Source organism: Ursus arctos, unplaced genomic scaffold, assembly GCF_023065955.2.
Source record: "Ursus arctos isolate Adak ecotype North America unplaced genomic scaffold, UrsArc2.0 scaffold_22, whole genome shotgun sequence".
In the NCBI taxonomy this organism is placed as follows: Eukaryota; Metazoa; Chordata; class Mammalia; order Carnivora; family Ursidae; genus Ursus; species Ursus arctos.
The window spans coordinates 6,880,001-6,904,026 of record NW_026622897.1 but is presented as its reverse complement, the minus strand read 5'-3'; the positions used below and the strand labels follow the sequence as shown (position 1 = coordinate 6,904,026).

Genomic DNA, 24,026 nt, shown 5'->3' with positions numbered 1-24,026 from the left:
GGCAAAGGAGCGTACCACCAGACCTGGCAGCTCAGTCTCGCACGACTGTTTTAACTTGTGAAAGAAACAAAGCAGAAATGGAAGATATACTAAGTCGCTCCTCTGTCCCTTACTCGGGAGGCCTGCTCCCTTTCAGTCGTCCCCCTGCGGTCCTCTCTAGAGCACACAACACACTGGCCCGGTGATTAAGTCACCTCCAGAGGTTTGGGTTAATACCCTGTGTCCTCAGCTCCTACCTGCCCATCCTCTTCCAGTCTGGCTTCGTAATCGGGACCTTCTGCTCTGAAGAGCACAAGTACGGCGGTAGCGCGTGAAGCCCTGCCCATCTGAGGTGTAGCTCCGCGTCAGAGCGCCGCATTTTCACCCGCCTGAATTAGTGGACTTTTGGGAACCATGTTTTGGGAAATACATTTGCATTGAACCCGACTAGGTAAAAATAATTACTTTTTTTTTTTTTCTTCCGGGCTAAGATGTTTTCTTTAATTAGGATCTAAAGAACCACATACTATACCATCCAAAATAGAACATGTTTATTTTTAACAAAAGTTTAACAACATACTGTGTTCTAAAGGCACATATTAAATGGTTATAAGGAAAGTTACCGTATGGACAAGGCTGCTTTTTGTGTTCAGGAACAATAGGTTTCTTCCTCAGAAAATTATCCAGGCTTGGGCCGTGTCTGCCAAGAGGGTCATCAGGGGGCATGAACCTGTCATGGAGAGAATACAAAATGATACCTAAGTAGGAGGCCGGTAATTTAATTCTGAAGACAGAAGGTAGAGACTGATTCACTCTAAGGTCTTTAAAACATTTTTAATCAAGTATTCTGATTCAGCATTCATGGAGTAAAAAAAATCTCAGTACACAGAATTTTCTTAATGAACACAAAATTACAGTGTGTCAAGCCAAACTTGTATTGATTTTAATTCAATTTATTTAATTCATGTTCTCACGAATTCTTTCTTCCTGTCAGTCTTGGGATTTTGTAAGGACTTCAGAAAACAACACAATGCCATTCTAGGACAGTTTCCGAGCCTCGATCTTGTCAAGTAGTAAAGGGCTGGGCGAGCGAGGAGCAGTGGACAGGAAGATGGACACTGGCCCAACCCTGTTCCAGGCCCGAGGTACCCCCTCTCCTTTCTTCCTGACAGTGGGCTCTTCAGGTATTAATTTTTGCAGATTAATACACTTTCCTAATTAAGTGACTTTGATCTAAGTCCACACGGTACAGCTGAGATTCCACGTCGAACCCCACAGCCCATTCTCTTTGTGCCTCAGCAGAGAGATGGAAAAAATCTCTTGGACACGAGTTCACAGCATGAGTAGCATAACAGGAAGATGTTATAACGGACAATCTCTGCTACTTGTTATGTCACTGTTGGAACTTGAAATGGGCCAAGAGGTTACCCATGAAATGTGAACAATGTTGTTCGAACTCTTAAGGGAGTGTCAATGTGGCTAAGAACACTTAGCAAATATAGTGTTTACTATTCATTAAAACAAGATGGCAACATTATTAAAAACAGGAGAGTCAACTCAATCCTATGATCTTAATAAAATTATGTGTTGCAGTTTAGTCGTTTCTGTATGCATACACATTTCACAAACACAAATATGATTTTGCGCTTTGTCTCTCTAACAAATAAATTTCCATGTTCCTCAATAGCCTTCATACTCATAATGCTGAAGAATATTCCAGTAGTTGCGGAGTTGCTTAACTGATTTCTGTACCTTTAGCTGCCTTGGAATTCTTGCAATTATAAAGAATACAGAAACGAACATATCTGGTCTTTTTCCCTCAGGCTATATATTCCCAGAAAGCAGATGATGGGCCTGAGAGGGTATACGTATTTCCAGGGCTTCTGCTGACCTGCGCCAAACTGTATTGGCCATTTCACTATATCTCTAACAGCATAAAAAATATTTTTGTGAATTGAGTGGGTAAAAGAAAAGTTCTTTGTAGATTTAGTTTGCATTTTTGATTCCCCCATATTTATAAATATACTTATTTCTCAGGAGACCTGCTTTTTATTGTCGTCTGTCCATTTATCAACTTAACGACTGGAGTCTTACCATTGGTATAACATTTAAAAACATCATGTATTTTAAAAAACATATTTAAGCGATCAAGGCTCTAGGCAGATTTTGAAAGGCAGTGTTTTCGGGGGTCGATATGTTCCAAAACCATTCCCGTCTGTTCTGACAGACTTGCCGTGTTCGTGTCCTACAGCGCAGGGGCCTGTCCCCCCCCACAGCTTCCTGACTCCCGCTGAGGATCAGAGGGAAGTCCGCTGTGGGAAGAAAAGTGCCTTCGGTCTGGTCTGGCAGGCGGAGCGAGGGCTCCTGCAGCAGCTGCCACGGCCGGCTCCGTCTGCGGGGAAGCAGGACCTGGTCAGTGAACGGTTTCACTTACTTGTCATTGACAAAGGAGTACATTAACAATCGCTCATCTATGAACTTCTTCCACTCTGGTTTCTCGTTCGCCAGGTCCCGGTAGTTGTCATTGGACACAATGATCCCATCCGACTCAAAGGCCAGCTTCACGATGAACCGGTCATCGTAGCACACCACCCGCCTGCCCTGCACTCGTCGGGAGGGCGTGAACACCAGGATTTTCTCCTTCTCTAATTTCCGCAGAATTTCTTGATCTGCAAGAACAATCAGGGCAGAATTTCAGGAGTAAGTACATACATAACAGAGGGCAACCTGCACACCATGTGAGCTTTTATGAGAGGAACTGGATTTATGCCATCATTTCATTAGGGATTATGATTTACAGTTTGTAGATGGAACACATTTTTAACTCCCAATATTCTTCCTTGAGGATTGCAATAATAAAGGCTTTAAAAGTAGCCCCCAAAGTAATTAAAAACAATTTGAAACTCTAACAGAATAAAAATCCATGTGCTCAGTGATGTTTTTCATTATGCCATTCTGACAAAGCAGCTGTGGGGCTCAGGTGTGTGCCCCCCCAACCCCCATTTGTCCTTCTGTTTTCTGACTAGTGGAGGTGATGGGGGGAGAGTCTGAGAAGCACTAGCAGAAGTCGCTGGGGTGGCAGGGGGGTGTCTCATGATGTGGAAGGTTCGTGGAGGAGGCAGGGAGGTCAGAACTGTTGTTAGGGACGGGACTGTTAACACGTTTCATGTCCTTTCCCAGGAAACGTGGCAACGAGCACAGCATCGTCCCAGAGCTGGGGCCGCACGAAAGGGGGCGGAGAAGCGACTGCAGGGGAAGCTGCCCGACAGAGTAAGCACAGCTTCTCTTCAGCACTTTGTAACTCGGACTTGCGGAGTGGTTTTGTTTTAAAAAGGTGCTGGAGTTCCTATTTTGATAATTGATAAAAATTCTCTCTCCACCATCCCTCCTTCCTTCTTTGGCTCTTCCACCTCCTGTCTTCCCACCATCGTACATTTGGGCCCAGAATCAGTGGGTCATGATTTAAAAAGAAAAAAACAAAAAACTACTACTCTGTGTTTATTAACTGGAATTGCTAATTTTTAAAAAATCTGTTTTCAGCCACCAGTATGGCATACCTATGCTATGGTGTGTCAAGTGTCACTGGCCACCAGGGTTAAGAATGACCTCTCCTCAAGAAGGTGTCAGTCACCGGACGGGCAAGCCAACTAGGTAATAAGCAAGGGCTGTGGTGGGGATGAACAGGGTCCCGGGGAAGGAACAGAAGAGGGATTAGGCGTCGCTGGCTCTAAAGCTGGCGTATAGATGACATGATGTGCCTGACATGACTTCATCAAGACCAGAACACTGGTTTAGAAAAGCAGCAGAGTAGAATTGGAGGAAGTGTGGGTGTTCGAAGCAGCAAATCATGGGTAAATCTGAGGTTCTGGCATTTTCTATATTTGGCAGTCAGACCTTACTGAGCCTCTGACGCAGTCAGGAGGCTAGAAGTCAGGGAGCTGTCACATAGACAAGCACTTAGCACAGAGCCTAGCAAGCTCTCAACCCCGTTCAACTGAATTTTAACAGGTAACTATTGATCTCTCAATCACAGAAAACCAATACAAACTCAAAAGCTCAGTTTCAACGATGGGATTTGTCATAATTATTTGTGTGTTGCCCTGCTAAACGAGACGTGGTACCTGCCCTCAAAATGTTTCTATTTCCATTAGCAGAACAGGACTTACTCCATAAACGTCTGTAGAATGAGTGCTTGGGGGGTTTAGAGATGGGTCTTCTGAGGTCTTCCCGGTTAGCTGCTGCGCTCGTGAACAAGCCCTGCTACTTTATTTGTGGGAGTGTTACTCATACACGGTACGCCACGACATGATCAGAGAAAGAAGGGTGCTGGCCTAACGGTCAACATCATCTCGCTTAATTTGCTTTTTCTAGTACAGCTAATTTGAGGTAAAATGGACACCCATTAGGATAAATAATCCTAACTTAAGTAGATACAGATTCATTATGGCTAATTCCTAGCACAGCACCTGATAACAAGCTTTGTGCTTGTAAAATTGGTGTTACCTCACTGGAAGAAGCTCGAGTCTGAATCTCTATGGGAGAGCCTGAAAATATGGGTCAAGTTTCCTTTTTTGTACTGTGAAAAAATAATGGACTATTCAATTTACCAGGTTTTATCTGGATGAAGGTTTTAGTTGGACTTATTACCTGGGGGGAGAAAACACCTATGGACCTTTGATCAGCCCTTAGACAAGGCAGGGTTAGGGTGTGACCCCCTCACTCCCTCCCCCCGCCCCCGAACTTAAGCACCGCTTGGAAGCCACGTCTTCTATGTTACATATATTCTATACTATATTCTTAAAGTCAGCTAGAGAGAAAATGTTAGGAAGAAAATCATAAGTGAAACTACGTTCACAGCACCGTATGGTTGTTCAGGGTCAAGTGGAGTTGAACATGGTTTACAAAGTATATTGCATCCTGATGCGTTCCAGAGCCCTGCGTGCTGGTATTTTAAAAAGTAAACTCAGACACACCGGCCACGCCCGTGATCTTTTTCCCTTCTTCTTGGGCTCATCTTCTTTCCATGTCAAGCTTTCCAGTCATTTACATGTATAAATATTGTTTTCTCTTTTTCAATTTATTTTCCACTATTCTTTAAAGTACTCTAAGTTCCTTGAGCAAAATTAGGAAAGGGAAAATACTCAGAAGGAGGGAGAAATAAAACCTCAAAGTCATGAAACTGAGTCAATTACCGTGACTACTTTGGCATATTTCCTTCTAGTCATTTTCTCTGTATTCTGTTCTTGCCATCATCGGTCTATGGATGAACAGGCTTGTGTGCACGTGAGTGCAAACATACACGCACACAATAAAACCTTTTTATGGAAAAGAGCATTTCCTCAGGCCATTAGACATTCTGCCTAAATATTCTAATACATATTCTAACTTCTCGAACCATTCTAGTGAATGTATGGTTTATTTCTATTTTTTTTTTTCTATTTGAGTAATAACGCACTGAATGTCTTTGTGGTTCTAAATCTGCGCCTGTAACTCTGTTTTATTTTCTGAGGACTTAGGGGAACTAGTAGATCCAAGAATATTAATATCTGGGAGCGCCTGGGTGGCACAGCGGTTAAGCATCTGCCTTTGGCTCAAGGCGTGATCCCGGCGTTATGGGATCGAGCCCCACATCAGGCTCTTCCACTATGTGCCTGCTGCTTCCTCTCCCACTCCTCCTGCTTGTGTTCCCTCTCTCGCTGGCTGTCTCTATCTCTGTCAAATAAATAAATAAAATCTTTAAAAAACAAAAAGAATATTAATATCTGAAGACCCAACTGTTTTTTTTTTAGAGAGGTTGTAACAATTTGTTTCCACAGCAGTGAAGGAAGAGCTCCCCCAGGCTTACCAGTTTTTCAATCTCTGCTAATTTGATGGGTGAAATACAAGAGTTGTTTAAATTTGTCATTTTTTTAAAGGATTTTATTTATTTATATGAGAGTGAGAGAGCTAGAGAGCACAAGCAGGGTGAAGGGCAGAGGGAAAAGCAGACTCCCCGCTGAACAGAGAGCCTGAGGGGGGGCTCGATACTAGGACTCTGGGATCATGACCTGAGCTGAAGGCAGACGCTTCACCAACTGAGCCACCCAGGCGCCCCTATATTTGTCATTTCTTGAACTGCTAATGAGGCTGAACTTTTTTCTCTTATTGGGCACCTGCGTTCTGTGAGCTATTCCTACCATGTTACCATTTCTATCCTGGGGAGAGCTCTGTGTGTGTTTTCCTGGTGTGTATGAGCTCTTTAGATGTTAAGGATGTTGATTCTTTGCTTATATTTTTTTTCCCTCTTAGGTAAATAAAAGTTCTTATTTTAAAGAAAACTTCCCAAAATACAGAAGTTTAGATTTTCATGCAATGAAAATTATCTTTTCCTTTGTAATTTCTTCCCAAAATTTGGTAAGGTTTTCCCCCAGCCATTCAAAGACTATTGTTTTTTGGCAATTCTTCAACCACCCGGAATTTACTGTTACATGATGTAAGATAAGGATCTAAATATGTATATTTTTTCTAAGAGTTATCCAATGTCTTGGTGCTCCTGGTGAATTCTGGCACCTTCTTCCCTTTACAGCTTATATGGACTAGGGTCTGCTTCCACAGGTCTAGACTCTACCGTGTCTTGCTTATCTGTTCTTACGCCAGCTCAAGTAATGACTGAAATGATTACTCTTCCCTTCAGGCATGTGCTCTGTGGTCTCTCTCTTTTTGATTTGAAAAGTATAGTTTTCTTCACACAGGTTCCTCAGTTTCTGTTAACGTTGGAGGTGGACAGAGGGGCAGGAACAGTTAACTTCAGCAAAATGTTCAGCAATGTGTCTTTGCCTGAAACTCATACATTTAAAAATTACAAAATACAGACACTTCAATGATGGAGTCCTTTCCTTCTACTTCACCCCAGACAGCAGCCCCCCAGGGTCCTGAAGGTCTGTTTTGAACTATGTTGCTGATTTCATATTACAGAAGGGGAAACAGAACTCCAAGCACGTTGCTCCAATGGCTAGGAAGTGGCAAAACCAAAATTTTAATCTAGGTCTCCTGACTCCTATGCATGTCCCAAAGTCAAAATTTGAAGAAGCTTCCAAATGACAAAAAGAAAACAAAAAACCCCAAACCATTGGTTTATGGAGCAAGGATTACTATTTCCTTAACCTCAGAGTTTGTAAACTCACCAACAACGCTGAGGTCTCACCCCAGAGAATGTGGCAGTCACAGAGACTGAGTGACCAGATGGACATCTTCGTCAGTGCGACATCTGACAGTGTCCGATGACCCACCCAGATACGTCTGAAGCTACGAGCAGACCACTCACAGGGCTTACCTGTAATGAGAGCATCAGGTCGGGACTGCTCTTTTCTCCAAGCTGGAACAAAAACTGTAACATCTTTGTGGCCTCTTTCCAAAAACCAATCCACTGCCAATTTGATTCCCCGGCAGGAAAATACTTCTTTGTTTCCATGGCTGAAAGATGATTTCAGAACACGTAAGACACAACAAAATCTAAATTCAAATTAATTCAAATTTATAAGGAGAATTGATCATCTAATTACAATAGTAATGGACTTCAAATTTAAGATGGAGTTGTACAGCTCAGAGAAACACGGAGAGAACCCAGAGAGTTGAAAATCTGTGAGGAAACATATGAAGATGGGGATCATCACTGTGGGGAGAATAAAGAAAAGTGAGTTTTTCAGTGTCAAGTTTTAGAGGTTAACTAGTCAGAAAGATACAAGCTCTTTTTAATCAGGATGGGGAGAAAAGGAAGGGGTCTCCACCACCGCAAAAACTTCAAATGTGAAAAGTCATCTAGAAAAAAATCTGTAAATGGAAAATCATGTTCACAATGCTTAATCGCCTGTAAGAAACACTTGCTACGTCCTTTAATGAAAAGACACCTGGTTTTAACAATACTGTGTTGGACAAGGATTAATGATGACAAGGGCATTCAAAACTGGATTAAGAAGTTTTAGTGCCGACAAGAAAATGCTCAGATGAAAGTGTAGTCACTCAAATAATTATCTAGCACCAGGCTCCACCTGTGCACTTTAACCTAATAACTCAAAAATAACACTGATTCTAATGTTTTTAAAGAAAGTCTCCTGCTTTGAATGTAACAACTTTTTATTTTTGTATTTTTTGCAGCTTGAACTCCATAATGGAGACCGATATTCTTTACTTCTCAGTGCAAAGGAGGGCTGAATGAACTAAGGTAAGTAAATGCTGTTAATTTTTAGCACAAATCAAATATTATGTGTATTAATGTATTCTAAACCCCTGGGAAGTACTAGAACCATGTACATAATCATTTTAAGGACAAAACAGAATTAGACCAACTTGCTTTGTAGAGCGTGAAGCCTATAAATGCCAACCACATAGACTGTTCACGTTCCATCAAATGTCCGGGGCAAGGTCACAGGTGGACTCAGATGCAGTGGGCATTTTGGAGGGAGGGAAGTGGGGGGCGTTGAGGTCCTAGTTCCTGAGTAAGTCGGGCTACCTGGTGGCCCCGCCAATGCCCCAGCAAATGATACACAGTGATGCTGAGTTTCATAGAAAATACTGAAATCAGTCTTCTGAAAAACTATAGAAAAGACTGGTATCATCACTTGAGAGAATATATATATATACACACACACACACACACACACATATATAATTCCTAAATACAAACATTCACTGAAACCTGACCATATTTTTATTTTGTATTAATGCTTTGAAATCTAAGTGTATTGTGCCTTGCTAGTCATTAATGACATTTGGTTTCCCGAGGCTTGAGCATTTAACTGCTTCTGGCTCTAAAGAGAGGACTGCATCAGCACTTTCTCCCCGGTGGCTTCACTTGAGAAGGGAAATGGTCACATTTGACTCGTTAGAAGATAAGATCTATTTCTGCGAAGAATGTTCACAAAATGTGTGGCAACAGCAAATCCTTTACAATCACGGGACAAAGATCCTCTAGATGCTGAAACAGGTACTATCCCATGAGATACTGACGGTAAAGGTTGTTAGTACCCTCCCCTTGGCCCCACCACCCCTCCCCCCCATCCAACAATACCTCATAGGGAGAAAGCCAGCAAGAGGAAGAAAGGTGTCACAGTGTGAATGATACACAGACACAAAGAGCCCAGGTTTCTCAGTGGGTAGACCAACGCCTATCTCTGACATTGTTATTTGAGAAGAAAATGCCTCCCTCAATTTAAGAAACTGTAGTCAAGTTTTCTATCCTTTGTAGCTAAAGAAAACTTGGAAAGCTCTATGAATATGTATTTTAATGTAAAAACATTAGGAGGACAAAAAAGCATTCAAATAATAGTAAAAAGAATTCACAAGGACGCTATAATAATTGTGAACTGAGTCTCCAAAAGATAATTGGATTAGTAGAAAGAAAGTATTAACTGAATGATGAAGCAGAAAATGCAGTTAAGAATACAGACAACTGGGACAGTCAATTACAAGCTTATCTAATGGACATAAACAAAAACCTGCACAAAATGAGAAAATCATTTCAAATACATGTGGAAGATCTATGAAATTGGCTTTGTACTAGGCCCCAGAACAGATTTCCACAGACAGCAAGAAACTGTATCATACATACAATACTCTTGGATAATATGTTATTACACTGAAGATACAAGGTTCTAGTTCAAAAATCTGTATTGCTCTATACTAGCAAACCTATTTAAAATTTTAACTAAAAAATCCCATTTGTAGGGGTACCTGGGCGGTTCAGTCAGTTAAGCAGCTGACTCTTCATTTCAGCTCAGGTCATGAGCTCAGGGTCCTGGGATAGAGCCCCGTGTTGGATTCTGTGCTCAGCAGGAAGTCTGCTTCAGGATTCTCTCTCTTCCTCTGCCTCCCCTCCTTGCTTGCCTCTCTCTCAAATAAATAAGTCTTAAAAAAATTATCCCATCTGTGAAAGTAACAAAAACTAAAATCTAAAGAGGAAAAGATAGACAAGAGCTTTATGGAGCAAACCAAAATGGAAAGCCTGTATTGAAGGGCATAAGTGAGGATTTGAATGAAAGGAACAATAATATACCATTTTCATGGATGGTGAGACTGTACATATGATGATGGCAATTCTCAGATTAATCTGAAATTCCAATAAAAGTCCTCAAAGGGAATTTTAGGAAACCCGAGAGGCTCATCCTAAAATTACTATGGGAAAACAAAAGACCAAGAATGGTTAAGCAGTATTGAACGAAAGAGGAGGAACTTTCCTGTTAGTTGTCAATGTGTAGTATAAAACTACAGAAATCCAGTCAAGGTTATATTGGTACAGGCAAAGATTAAAAAACAAAATATACAACAGAAGAGTGACCTGAAGGTAATACATGTGTATAAGTGACATTAGAAATTAATGTAGATGGACCATTTAACATGGTCCTCGGGTAACTGATTATTTATATGGAAAACAATTGTATTTTTATCTCCTACCATACACAAAAATAAATTGTAAATCAAAGATTTAAATATGAAAAATACTGTAAAGCTTTTAAAAGAAATTATAGGACACACAGACATCAGGATGGCGAAATACTGTTGTTTTTTTCCAAGATTGTATTTTAGAGCGTGTGCGAGCAGGGGGAGGGATAGAGGGAGAGGAAGAAAGGATCTTAAGCAGACTCTGTGCTGAGCACAGAGCCCTATGCAGGGTTCCGTGTCATGACCCTGAGATCATGACCTGAGCTGAAACCAAGAGTAGAGGCTTAACTGACTGAGCCATCCAGGCGTCCTGATGGGGAAATACTTCTTAAAGAAGACACACAACCATGTGCTATCAAGAAGACTGATAGATTTGAGTACATAAAGCTTTATGCCAAAGAATAAACAAAAATGCCGTAGATTGGAACAAGGTACTTACAATGTATAGGACCAAAGAAAAGGCTGGTACTCACAAAGTATTCCTATACATTGAGAAAGGTTAACCGTTTTAAGGCAAAAGATATGAACACTGAATTCACAGAAGAGGAAACCCAAATGACCAACGAACATATGAAAAGATGCTCACTAGTGAAGACATGCAAATTAAAGCCAAAAATGAGACACCACTTCACACTCATAAGATTGGAAAAAATAAAGTCTGCAAACACCAGATGTTGCCAAGGATGTGTGAAAGTAGAAACTCATACATTACAGGTGGGAGTGTAAATTGGTATAACTATTCAGGAGAACAATTTGGCAGTACTTTATAAAGTTGAAGGCGTGCTTTCTCTAAAACATAGTAATTCCATATCCAGGTATAGTAACACCCCACACTAATATGGAATCGGGTTCAATGCAATTAGCGATTGGCTCTCATGCTTGACCCAGACTGGGAGCTCACGTGGGGGCAGGGAGAGGCAGGCGAGTGTGCATGTGTAGAGCGGGTCTTTGAGTCTCTGACACTTTCCCAGCCGACCTTCTCCTTATCAGACCAAAGAAATGAGTGCTAACCACGAAATCCCTGGAATGGTTGCTGTTGCCTTGGAAGTGCCTCCCAGCTCCCAAGGCCCAGAATCATCCGCAGAAATATTAAAAGCCCAAGCAGATAAATGACAGGTGGTTCCACACTGCAGACGGGACTTCTACAGACTAGGAGAGCTTTAGGAGACTGAAGCTGATCTCCCCTTAGGGAGGCACGTTGACGGATGTGTGTCCTCATACGTGCTGGATGCAGTACTTGTAGGAGGTTCTGATAAAGAATTATAAAAACAGGACGTCAGAGCAGCCACACAGTAGTTCCTGGTGCAAATGAACTGTGTGTTGAGTATTTACTAAAATAAGTAGGATGATGTTTAAGAACTGAAGTTTTAATTCCATATAAATAGAGAAGAAAATTCATTATAGTTCTTTAGTCACTTACGGGCTATGTCTGCATGCATTTTCTCGGTAGTAAAAATAGCTAATTCTATATTTATGAATTGGCATGTTCCCTTGGGCCTTGATTTCTTTTTCATTTCAACAATTTGGCGATAAAGATGGTATACCTCATGTGAGTCCTTCCAATGCTGAATTTGTTGGAAGATGTGTGGCCACCTCTGATTAGGTAAGAGACCCTGAATGTTTGCTAAAACATGTCCTTTTGACTCCGTGGGATTGGGTTCCCAGGGAAAATTCCACACTAACTCTGCAAAAATTCTGAGTTCCTATATAATACAGGCTCAAAGTTCGCATGTGATTCACCACTGGCTTTAAAGGTAGAAGAATATAAGAGGTCTATCAGCAGGTACCTTTCCTAAAAGGCTTATTGTACTCTGTCATGTTTGGAATAAGCATGCTTATAAAAATCCTGCTTTGCAATGACCAGAGAAAGGCTCATCTGATGTAGGCAAATTGGTTTATTTATAGGGATTTTTTGAAAAACCCTATTTAAAAGGATTATTGGTATCTCTGAATACCAGGAAATAAATAAAAGAATGAACCCGGACAGCCACAAAGAATGAATTAAGAAACTCTAGGCTTCTTTCTCCTGGTTCCCAAGCCTTCTCGCTATTGCTGCTTCTCCCCCTACTCCCCCTTCACCTTCTTTGCCTGGGATGGAGAAGAAAGAGACGATGACTTTTTGGCTGGATATTTGCCAATGGCTTTAGGGTCTGAGAACAACTTCTCTGTGGAAGAGGGAGACTTGCCAGCCTTACTTGAATGTTGTGATGTGAGTGCTACCTCCAAGATCCCCTACGTTCAACATGCAAAGCATAGCCTGGGAAGCAGAAATGATGACGAGGAGGAAAAAGGAGTCTTGAGAACTTGGATAAGAGACTGTTCTGGACTGAGTGCATCCGGTTGGCTGAGAGTTGCCCTGACACCTTGGAAGAAAGGGAAACAAAAGACATCAGCCTACCACGCGGTATATGGAGCCACGCAGACCAGCCTTTCGTCTCAGCATGAGGACGTCAGGCTGCTCCGACTCCAATGCCTGTTAGAAGTTACCCAGGACCGCGGGGTGGACCGGATGTGGAAAGAGTCTACGTGTCCTCTCCTAGCTGATACTGTCCGTCTTACAGGTATTTTCCAGTGCTCTGGAGACGCTGTGAAGACGCACCAAGGTCCTCTACAGCGTGTTTCCAGTCCTACGGCCCTACGCGTGAGGGTGGATACTGGCTGCGAGCCCGCTCGGCTGTCTGACCTGTCTGCGGGCCCCTCCTCTGTGAGGCACTGCTGGGGGCAGTCCTTGAACTCTTTCTGCAACAGGGGACCTGGGCGAAGCTGCAGGGCTGCTGCTGGAGGAGTCCCCAGGGGTTGCTCGTCAGTGATTCACGGAAGCACTTTCTAAACCAAGGCAGGGGGCAGACCCGAATAGACTCGTAATCCCCTTCACGGTTTTGGCAGCCTTGCTAGGGGATTCAAGCACGAGGAAGAGACGGGGTACTTGGATGGGAAGCGTACCCAGTTCCTCAGGGACTGGCTTTGGGAAAGATGCTTTCCCAGAGTTTTGGGAAAAGATAGAGAAGGGTAAAGGCAAGAAGAAACTCAAGACTGCAGAGTTACCAAACCTTATAAAGGTGTCTTTTTCATTTCCTGTCGTTTCTTGTGGATCCTAGAGCAATGTTATTCTGGAATTTCTATTGTTCTTTTCATGTTTCACCCAGGTCCAGAAATACGCACACGTTGTGGGTATCTCCAGATAACCTTTCCCCTGTTCTTTCACCTGCGAGGCTCCTGAGTGGATCTGAGGTAACCTCTTGTCTCCAATCCTGTTAATCTGTTGCGAAGAGACCTGCTGTATAAAAGAAGGGCTACCCTATTCTGTACTCCAGGTATTTTGTAACTTCTGGCAGACAAGGCATCTGAGTTGGTAAATACGTGCTAGGGAGCTGCCGGGCTATGGGCCAAAGTTTGAAGAAGAGAGACTTTAGAACATCAGTGGCAACTAATAAACCACAAGGGAAACTAACTGCGGAATTATTAGTCATTGCAACTTCCCCAACAGATCCTGTAATTCATTGTACAGCTTGTACCAGACAGCAAGATGAAATTAATTTGCAGACCACGCTGCAGAAAGGGCTACTGAGTTGGCTAGGGTTACTGAAGCCCTGACACTTCTACGGAGGGACTCTAACTCAGACAAGAGCAACTCCCTGTGAACTAGAAACTGGAAACCAGGGAGAACTAAAACAGAGATTATTTTGACAAACATATTCTTGACTAAGACTTTCACTATTCTAACTTTGCACTCTGTACATGTCTAACACAACTATCTTCAATTTGAAAAGTACATAAACACAATATATACTTCCCAATGGAGAACTGCAGTTTACTTGCTTATTAATGTGTCATTAGTCACCTATGATTTATGGGTTATAAAGGCATATTTTGTACTACAGAGAAAAATTCAGGGAAGTACATATTTTCATGTAGTTTGCTTCAAAACAGGACCTAGAAGAGGGGGACAATGGGCCAGCCATTCCATCAGCCATATCTAGGAAAGAATTTCCTATATAACACTTCCTTAAGTTATATATACACATATCATTAACTGGGTTAGCCAAAGGATGGGAAGGGTTATTTTAAAATTATAAGTTGTCATTGAGTGGTAGACATGAGGAGTAACCGAAAACATGGAGAAATCTAAAAATGGAACAAGGCATCTATTACAGGGGACTGCCTCTTTTCTGTTCTTTTGATGGCACTGAAAAAGGAAAACAAAGGAGTCTTAATTATCTTTGGTTTGAATATGTGCTTTGAATTAACATATTACCTACCCTGCTTGTAAGGAACGTTGGAGGTACGGGGAGGAAGACGGGGCAGTGAGGAGCCTGAGCGCACCTCCTCCCCGGGGCATGCTGCCGCAACCCCTCTAGGTGACGCAACTCCCACTGAGATGAACGGAGACCAGAGAGGGGAACACCACATGGAGGAGGGTAGGAGGAGAAGAATCCTGTCTCCTCTCCTAAAAGGTCAGCACACTGTATCACTTAGCTGGAGACCCAGCAGAGAACCAGCAGTTTGAAAAGTGTCTGGGGTACATGTGAAGAAGATGATATACTAATTTTGGACATGGGCAGAGGGGGCAGGGATCTGAAGGTGCTGCTTCTTGCCCTCCTTCATTCTAGCTGGCTCAGAGTTTGCTGGAACCAATTCTGACATCCCCTGAGGACTCACCCCACCCAGCAGACAGCCCTGGTCAAGACTGGCACCTCCTCCATAGTAACTTTTTCCCTGGGGATGGGGCCATTAGTTCCATCAGCCAACGTACCTACACTGGCTGCGGCCAGACCTCTCAGAGGCAAGTCCTGCCACTCATGTGGCATAGGTGGTCCTTCCAGACAGCTGAGCTGAGGGCCAGTTCTGCCCCCCAGAGCACCCACAGGAGTTGTGCACAGTGCTGCCGGGCACCACAGAACAGCCATACATAAGGCCGCTACCTGCAAGACCAGGAGATGTGGCTGACCTCATATGCAGTAACAACACAGGCAAAATGGAGAGCTAGAGAAATATCCAAAACCTCAGATAAGGAGCTAAACAAAACGGAAGTAACCAAAGTAAATGATCATAAAACTGCTCATTGGACGAGAGTCTCCAGAGTACATGAACTAAGGGAGAACTTCAACAAATAAAGAAGAACCAGTCAAAGCTGAGGAATAAAATGACTTAATGAAAACCACACTAGAGGGAAGCGGCAGCAGATCAGAAGATGCAAAAGATCAGTGAGTTGGAAGACAGGTAATAAAAAGCAGCCAAGTTAAGCAGCAAGAATTAAAAATAAGTGGATAGGTTAAGGAATCTCTGGGACATCAAGTGTACTAATGTTTGCATTATAGGGGTCCCAGAAGGGATAAAAGGGTAGAAAACTTACAAGAAAGAATAGCTGAAAACTTCCCTAATCTGGGAAAGGAAACAGACATCCAGGTCCAGGAAGCAAAGAGAGCCCTAAACAAGATGAACCCAAGGGGGTCCACACCAATTAAAATGTCAAGGAGCATATTCAAAGCAGCAAGAGAAGAGAAAACTGTTACATTGAAGGCTATCAGTTGATTTTTCAGCAGAAACTTAAGGGGAACAAGGTACAGTCAAGCATACTCTAGCTGGAAAGACTGTCATTCAGATTTGAAGGAGTGACAGTTTGGCACACAAACAAAAGTCAGAGGAGCTCATCATCACTAAACCAATCTTTCTTACAAGAAATATTAAAGGGACTTCCTTAAGTGAAAAGAAAAGATAAACTTCACTGGTAAAAGCAAACATAATGGTAACATCTTATAAAACTAGTACAAAGGTTAAAAGACAAAAGTAGTAAAATTAATTATATCTATAAAAATCAGACGGGTTCAAAGATGTAAAATATAACAAACGTAAAACATGGAAAGGGAATAAAAATGTAATCTTTTAGAATGTGTTCAAACTTAAGTGACCAATTTCATATAGACTGCTCTATACTTAGGATGTCCTGATAATCACCAAAAACCTGTAATAGATACACAGGAACAGAGAAAGCCAAACATTACACTAAAGAAAGTCATCAATCCCGGGGCGCCTGGGTGGCACAGCGGTTAAGCGTCTGCCCTCGGCTCGGGGCGTGATCCCGGCGTTATGGGATCGAGCCCCACATCAGGCTCCTCCGCTGTGACCCTGCTTCTTCCTCTCCCGCTCCCCCTGCTTGTGTTCCCTCTCTCGCTGGCTGTCTCTATCTCTGTCGAATAAATAAATAAAATCTTAAAAAAAAAAAAAAAAACTCATCAATCCCAAGCAATGAGCAAAAGAAAGCAACAGAGAAGTATTATAAAAACAACCAGAACACAATGACCAAAAGGGCAAATGGCAATAATTACATCCCTATCAATAATTACTTTATATGTAAATGAACTAAAAGCTCCGATCAAAAGGCACAGGGCCACTGAATGATAAACTGATCTCTATGATCCTAAAAGCAACTCACTTCAGACCTAAAGACACATACAGACTCAAAATGAAGGGAGAGAAAAACATACACTATGCAAATGGAAGTGAAAAACACTTGGAATAATATTTATATCAAGCTAGACTTTAAAACAAAGACTGTAACGAGACAAAGCACATTACATGATGATAAATCAATCCAACAAGAGGATATAGCAATCGTAAATATCTATGTTCTCAACATAGGAGTGCCTAAATACATAAAACAAATATTAACATATTAACAAACACAAAGCAAAACTGACAGTGACATAAGGGAATTCAACACCCCACTTCCATCAGTGAGTAGATAACCCAACAGAAAATCAACAAACAGTGGCTTTGAATAACAGACCAGCTAGAACTAAAAGATACAGACAGAACATTCCCTCCAGAAAGAGAATACATGTATTCTTTTTAAGCACACGTGGAACATTCTCCAGGGTAGATTACACATAGGCCACAAAACAAGTCTCAACAAATTTAAGATTGGAATCAAACATCTTTTTTGAGCACAAGGTTTGAAAAAAATTGGAACACAGGGAATAAGCATGGGGAATAAAATTCTGCATTTCTATAGAATAACTAGCAGAAAGAGAAATTAAGAAAACAATCTCATTTACAACTGCATCAAAAAGAATAAGAGATGAAAAAACTTATTCTGACATTGATAAAGGAACTGAATAAATATCATTAAAATGTCCATACTACCCAAAGCAATCTTCAGATTCAATGCAAGCCCTAGCAAAATACCAGTAGTATTTTTTTACAGAGCTAGAACAAGTAATTCTAAAATTTGTATGGAACTGCTACCAACGACCCCGAATAACCAAAGCAATGTTGAGAAAGAACAGCACAGCTGCAGGTGTCCCAATGCCAGATTTCAAGATACATTACCAAACTGTAATAATCAAAAACAATACGGTACTGCCACAAAAACAGACACAGAGATCAATGGAACTAAACTGAGAGCCCAGAAACAAATCCACATTTCTATGATCAATTAATCTATGATGAGGGAGGCAAGAATATACAACGAGGAAAAGACAGTCTCTTCAATTAATGGTGCTGGGGAAACTGGACCATTGACCCCCTACACAAAAAAACCCCCAAACCTCAAAATGGCTTAAAGACCTAAATGGAAGTCCTGAAATCCTAAAACTACTAGAAGAAAACTTAGGCCATGATCTCCTGGACATCAACCTTAGCACTATTTTTCTGGACCCGTCTCCGAGACAAGGGAAACCAAACCAAACTAAACTGGGAATACACCAAGCTAAAAAGCTTTTGCACAGCAAAGAAAACCATTAACAAAATAAAAAGGCAACGTATGTGATGGGAGAAGATATTTGCAAAATGATCTGATAAAGAGTTACTATCCAAAATATATAAAGAACTCACACAACAAAACAAAAACACAACTCAAAAGCCCCAAAAACAATCCAATTAAAAAATTGGCAGAGGATCTAAACAGACATTTTTCTAAATAAGAAATAGATGGACAAGAGATACATGAAAAGATGCCTAACCACTAATCATTAGGGAACCGCAAATCAAAACCATAGATATCACCTCAAGCGAGAATGGTTAGTATCAAAAATGCAAGAAATAACAAATGTTAGAGAAAAGAGAAGCTTCAAGCACTACTGGTAGGATTATAAACTGATTCAGCCACTATGGAAAACAGTATAGATGTTCCTCAAAAAATTAAAATAGAAATACTATACATTCCAGTAATTCCATTTCTGGGTATTTACTCAAAGAAAAAGGAAACACTAATTTGCAAAGACAGATGCACCCCTATGTTTACTGCAGCATTATTTACAACCGGGAAGCAACCTGTCTACCAGTAGAAGAATGGATAAAGATGTGGTGTAGGTAATGCAATGGAATATTACTTAGCCTTAAAAAGTATGATTTCCTGCCATTCATGAAAACATGGATGGACCTAGAGGGCATTATGCTACCTGAAATAAGTCAGACAGAGAAAGACCAATACCACATGGTTTCATTTATATGAGGAATCTAAAAAAGAAAACAAAATACCAAAACAAACATACAATGATAAGAATTAGACTCATAAATACAGAGAACGAATTGGTGGCTGCCAGGGGAGAGGGGGAAAGGGGACTAGTTGAAATAGGTGATAAGGGATTGAGAGGTACGGACTTCCCATTATAAAATAAATAAGTCACAGGGGTAGAAAGTACACCTTAGGGAATATAGTCGATAATATCTTAATAACTTTTATGATGACAAATGGTAACTACACTTACTGCGCTGAGCATTTTCTAATGCATATAATTGTTGAATCGCTATGTTGTACACCTGAAACTAATACAGTATATGTCAACTACAATAGAAATGAACAAAATGGTGAACTTATGAAAAAAAAAATACTTGGAAATTGCAGGTGATTTTTACTCTCGTTTTGACATTTATGTAGCAAGTCTATTACTTATATGATCCAAGGAAAGCTATTCTTAAAACAATCTTTCTGTAACTCATCTAAAATCTAATTATAAATACCTAGAATGCCGTACTCGTAATACATTAGCACAGCTACTTATTACAGTACTTGTAATACTAGTTATAATACCAGCACTACTCAATGGGGATGGCTCTTCACGAGTCAGCCAATATGGTGAAAATGCATCATCTTTGGGATTAGCTAGGAGTTTAGGTAGTTTCTTTACCACTTTTGTGTGTGACCATGGTGAGTTACTTGCTTGGAACCTCAATTTTCTCATGTTTAAAATGGAGATAAACCCACGAACCTTGCAGGTGAGAGAGCAACAAGTCCGCGCGTGCGGTGCCCTGCACACGGAGGGCAGCAGCTATCAGGGCCTTCACTCTCTCCTGACCCTGCAGTCCTGACTTGTGGAAGATGGAAAAAACTTGCTTTGGAATGAAAATGAAGCCAATAAAATAAATCTTTATTAGCTTTAATCTCACCACTGATAGTAAGTTGTGATTTTGTGAACAATATATTTGATGTCTGGAGATCACTACACTGTTTCAGTTTTCAAAAAGAAACCAAAAAGTAACCAAGGCCATCAGAGGACTGAAAAGACAACTGCCTTCTTTATAACCTTGTATCTATCATTTTTTATTTAAGTCAAAAATATGGCCTGTAAGTATGCTCTATTCTCCACTGGAAGGCCCAAGGATGAAACTCCAGTGGCTTTAATGGCCGTTATTACATGAAGCTACCTGGAAGAAGGCAAGTTCACAGGCTTCTCAGTCAAGTGGCTACAATGAAAAATTTAAGAGCCAAAGACAGCCCTTTAAACCAGAAAACTGTATTTGAATCTTTGGCACAAAGTCCTTCAAGTTTAGATTTAGTTTCATTCCACTACAGGAAGTCAGGGTGCACTGGACATTAATTACAGAGTCACTGTAATGTGCTAAGAACACTAATAAAAATATTGAACACTAAATTATTAATAGATCCAGGTGCTCTTCAAATATTTCATTACTTGATATTTTTTCCCCTCAATTTTTAGGCCTGATCATACATAAACCATGTTGGACATATGAAAATATTTTAAAGAACTCTTTAAAAAATGGCTTTAGACCTTCTTCACTAATGTCTTTTTTAATGTTTTATGATTGTTTAAAAGAAATTCTCACATCTTTCCTATGTTCCTTAAATAGGGAGAAAGGAGTACAGCTGGATATAATCCTGAATATGGAAATAAGAGAAAATTTTGCTATCATTGTAGTCTAAATTTTAAACTGTATGATAATGTATAATGAAATGTGCTACCTTATGGGAATCCAAAATTTTCTTTTACACTGAAGGCTCCTACAATTCAATGACTGATGTCTATTTTGTCACTCTAATAGCTGCTCAGATTTATGATCTCTGATCTTTTTTCCAATACACCAAGAGCACTTTGAAGCTAAACCTAGGTGTTAGGATGCTAAACACTGAATGTACCACCAGAAACTAAATCTATGCTCCCTTGTTGGAGATCTTTTAATCAGTGTCCATCAAGTTGTGTTTAAAACTTCCACACTGTGGCTCAGAGACACTTCTAGACAGCAGGGAAGGGAATTTTTAAGTGGAAACAAAGCCCACCTTTATCACACAATTCAAACAGGATTCTGATTTTGTCTATTTTAAAAACATGTTTCCAAGATTTGCAGGATTATACCGCTTAAAAAAAAGTCTGAAAAGTCACCAATTTACAATAATGAAAATATATGAAATGTAAAAGAGTTTACGATCACTCTCCACTTGGGTATGGACAGAACAGCAGTGCAGCAGTGGGGTCAAGACAGTTCCGAGAACAGAACAACGTAAGGAAGAAGGAAAGGGGAAAGACTGTGTTGACCTTATAAGGACCACAATTTGAAGCCAAAACTGATAATAGGAAGTACATCCAGCTAATCCTGATCCAAGTGGGTCATTAGTCTAAAGATGTTGAAGAGAACATATCTGTTAAATAGGCATAAAAATGTCTTCAATTTCAGCAAAAGTAGAAAACAGACCCTAATCATGTTTTCCTATTTTTATAACTGGGCAACATTTCCCATTTCTTATAATTGGTAGCACTACAAGGGGATCCGTAATTAACTTCATTCATACGTAATGGGATTACTCCTGTTGCTGATTCCTAGGTTACGGGTTAAGCACACTGGAGAGAACAGGAAAGTTTACTGACCACTGGCCTATTAAAATTCATGGTTGATGACGACCAGAATTGTGAATTTAGGATTATAAAGAGATGTAGTGGAGTATTGCTAATATTTGTCTTTGTCGTGCTCCATACTAACTAAAAACAGAAAAAACTAGTCATGATTGTTTCTTTTTGTAGTCTCTAAGGACTTTCTTCAAAACAGTAAGAGCAATGGGACACGGCCGACTAACCTGTAAGTAATACCTAGGATACTCACCTAGGGGGAAATTAAGCTGTCCTTTAGTTAATGGGAAGCCCCAATTAGGCTAGGGCATAAAAAGCATTCCACTGAGAGGCTATCTAATAGAAATATAATGTGAACCACATACATAATTTTAAATGATCTAGCATGGTGCATTTTTAAAAGAAAAAAAGTAAAAAGCAGTTGAAATTAATTTTAGTAATATTTCATTTAACTCAATTTATCAAAAATTATCACTTTAAGACATAACCAACATAAAAGTTATTGATATATTTCACATACTTTTTCAAAATGTGGTATGTATTTTATATTATCTCAATTTGGACTAGATCCATTACAAGAGCTCAAAGACACTGGGGCCAGTAGTCACCATGTTGGACCGCAGAGGTCCACTGCACAGAATTTTTTATTAATTTTTGTTCAAAACCAAAACCAAATTTGAATGAGCTCTCATTGTGTAAATCAAACAAGTGTGGACTAGGTGTCCAGGAGGATTTTATTAATGATATATTGGGGCTGTACTTAAATGCTAAACAGCACTAGGACAGCAAGTCCACCAAATAACTGAAGGCAAATTTTAGAGCTTAGCTAAAATGACCTTCAATATTCTAATTTACATTGAAACGAGTTCTCAAGTTCGCAAAGCCTCACAAACCAGACTGGAAACATGAAAGCCTTTGTGCGTTTAAAAGATCAGATGCTAAATCCCATTATATAGATTGTTAAACTCTGCTTATTTTATAAATTTATGGGTTTACCCCACTAGTCTTGATATAAACAAAATTTATCACAAGTTACATATTTTCTCTGCTCATACTCTAAAATCTGTATCTGATTTCTGTTCAAACTTTCATTGATCCCCGTGGAATGTTCGTATACACCCGTTAACACAGATCTGTACTAACACCAGCTGGTTCCTACCACAAGCCTTTCTTGGGTGTGGAGGTAGAAATGGTTATTTTCTCCATTCCCCGCTGTTTGGTACACAAAAGCAATGAATATTCTTAGTTCATCTTTTTTTCCAGTTTTTTTCCAATTTAACCTTTGCATGTACTTTAAAATATAAGAAGGTCTCCTGGTCTGCAATCTTAGTGCTAAAATCCTCTAAATTTCTCTACACAGTGAATTTTCTTCTTCTTTTTTTTTTTTTTTTTCAGATTTTATTTGCAAGAGAGAGCACAGCAGGGAAGGTGGGGGGAGGGGCAGAGGGAGAGGGAGAAGCAGACTCCCCACTGAGCAGGGAGCCCAATGTGGGGCTCGATCCCAGGACCCTGAGATCATGACCTGAGCTGAAGGCAGACACTTATCTGACTGAGCCACCCAGGCGCCCCACAGTGAACTTTTTAAAAGACATATTTGATATGCCACTCTTCCCTTGCTTAAATTCTTTTGGTGGCTCCTTATCATTATCAGAGAGGCAATATAAGCATGGATCCTACTGGCCAAAAGTGGTCCACCTGAGATTATTAGCAAAGAAAAGATTTATCCTAATACTCTGAACAAACGTGCAACAATAACGCCCATCTACTAGTCAGGAGATCTGATCTAAATCCAGAAATCTTGGTTCCCTAAGACAGACGACTTGCCATGATTGGGGGAAGGGGTGGGGAGGAGTTTCAATAATTCGCTCATATCAGAAAGAGAAGAGTGGTGTGCCTAGTTTTCACTCTATTACCGAAAGGAGGATCTGTGGTACGTCGTCACGTAGAGGGAGTGATGAGGCTCTGGGTTCTTTCTTGTTTACTACTCGTGTAATGGGTAGAAGCTAAGGTAAAATGTAGAAATAGAGTTAATTTAATGAAGTCAGGTGACCAGGTCATGGAAGCACCGTGAACAAGTCAAGTACTAGAGTTGGGAAAGTGGCAGAAGAGGAGGGTCCCGAGCTCAGCTTGACCCACGGACACACCAGCAGCTACCTCCACATAACAAACTCTGAAAATGACCTGAAGACTGACAGAACAGACCTTTCACAGTTAATCCTAAGACGGAAGATTTACTGCAGAGGGAAAGAGGGGTGGAGCCTGGTTAGGAACCAAAGCTCTGGTGGGAATAACCACAAACAGAAGAGACATCACGAGCAGGGAGAAGCAAGAGGATCGGACCCCACGCCGGGTACCCATGGCATCAGGGACCTGCACTGGGAAGATGAGCCCACAGAACATCTGGCTTTGAAAACCAGTGAAGCTTAACTTCAGGAGGTTTAAAAATCATCAGGGCTCAACTCAGGGAACCAAAAAATCAGTGGGCTTATTAATGTCAGAAGAGCCAGAGGACAACAGGAAAGAAACTGAGTCCCTGCCCCTAAAGAGCCA

General features: G+C 40.8%; 1 protein-coding gene across 6 annotated transcripts in view; it reads right to left on the bottom strand.

Moving 5' to 3' along the window:
• The window catches only part of ZC3H12C (zinc finger CCCH-type containing 12C), a 131,673-nt gene that overhangs the window by 7,179 nt on the left and 100,468 nt on the right, over positions 1 to 24,026 (bottom strand). For all 6 annotated transcript variants that reach the window (XM_044386675.3, XM_026505805.4, XM_026505806.4 and 3 more), the window contains 3 exons: positions 7,292 to 7,431; positions 2,414 to 2,648; positions 603 to 709 (listed from right to left, as the gene is read on the bottom strand). In XM_044386675.3, the coding sequence (XP_044242610.1) occupies positions 603 to 709; positions 2,414 to 2,648; positions 7,292 to 7,431 (482 nt within the window). The remainder of the gene's footprint in view (positions 1 to 602; positions 710 to 2,413; positions 2,649 to 7,291; positions 7,432 to 24,026) is intronic.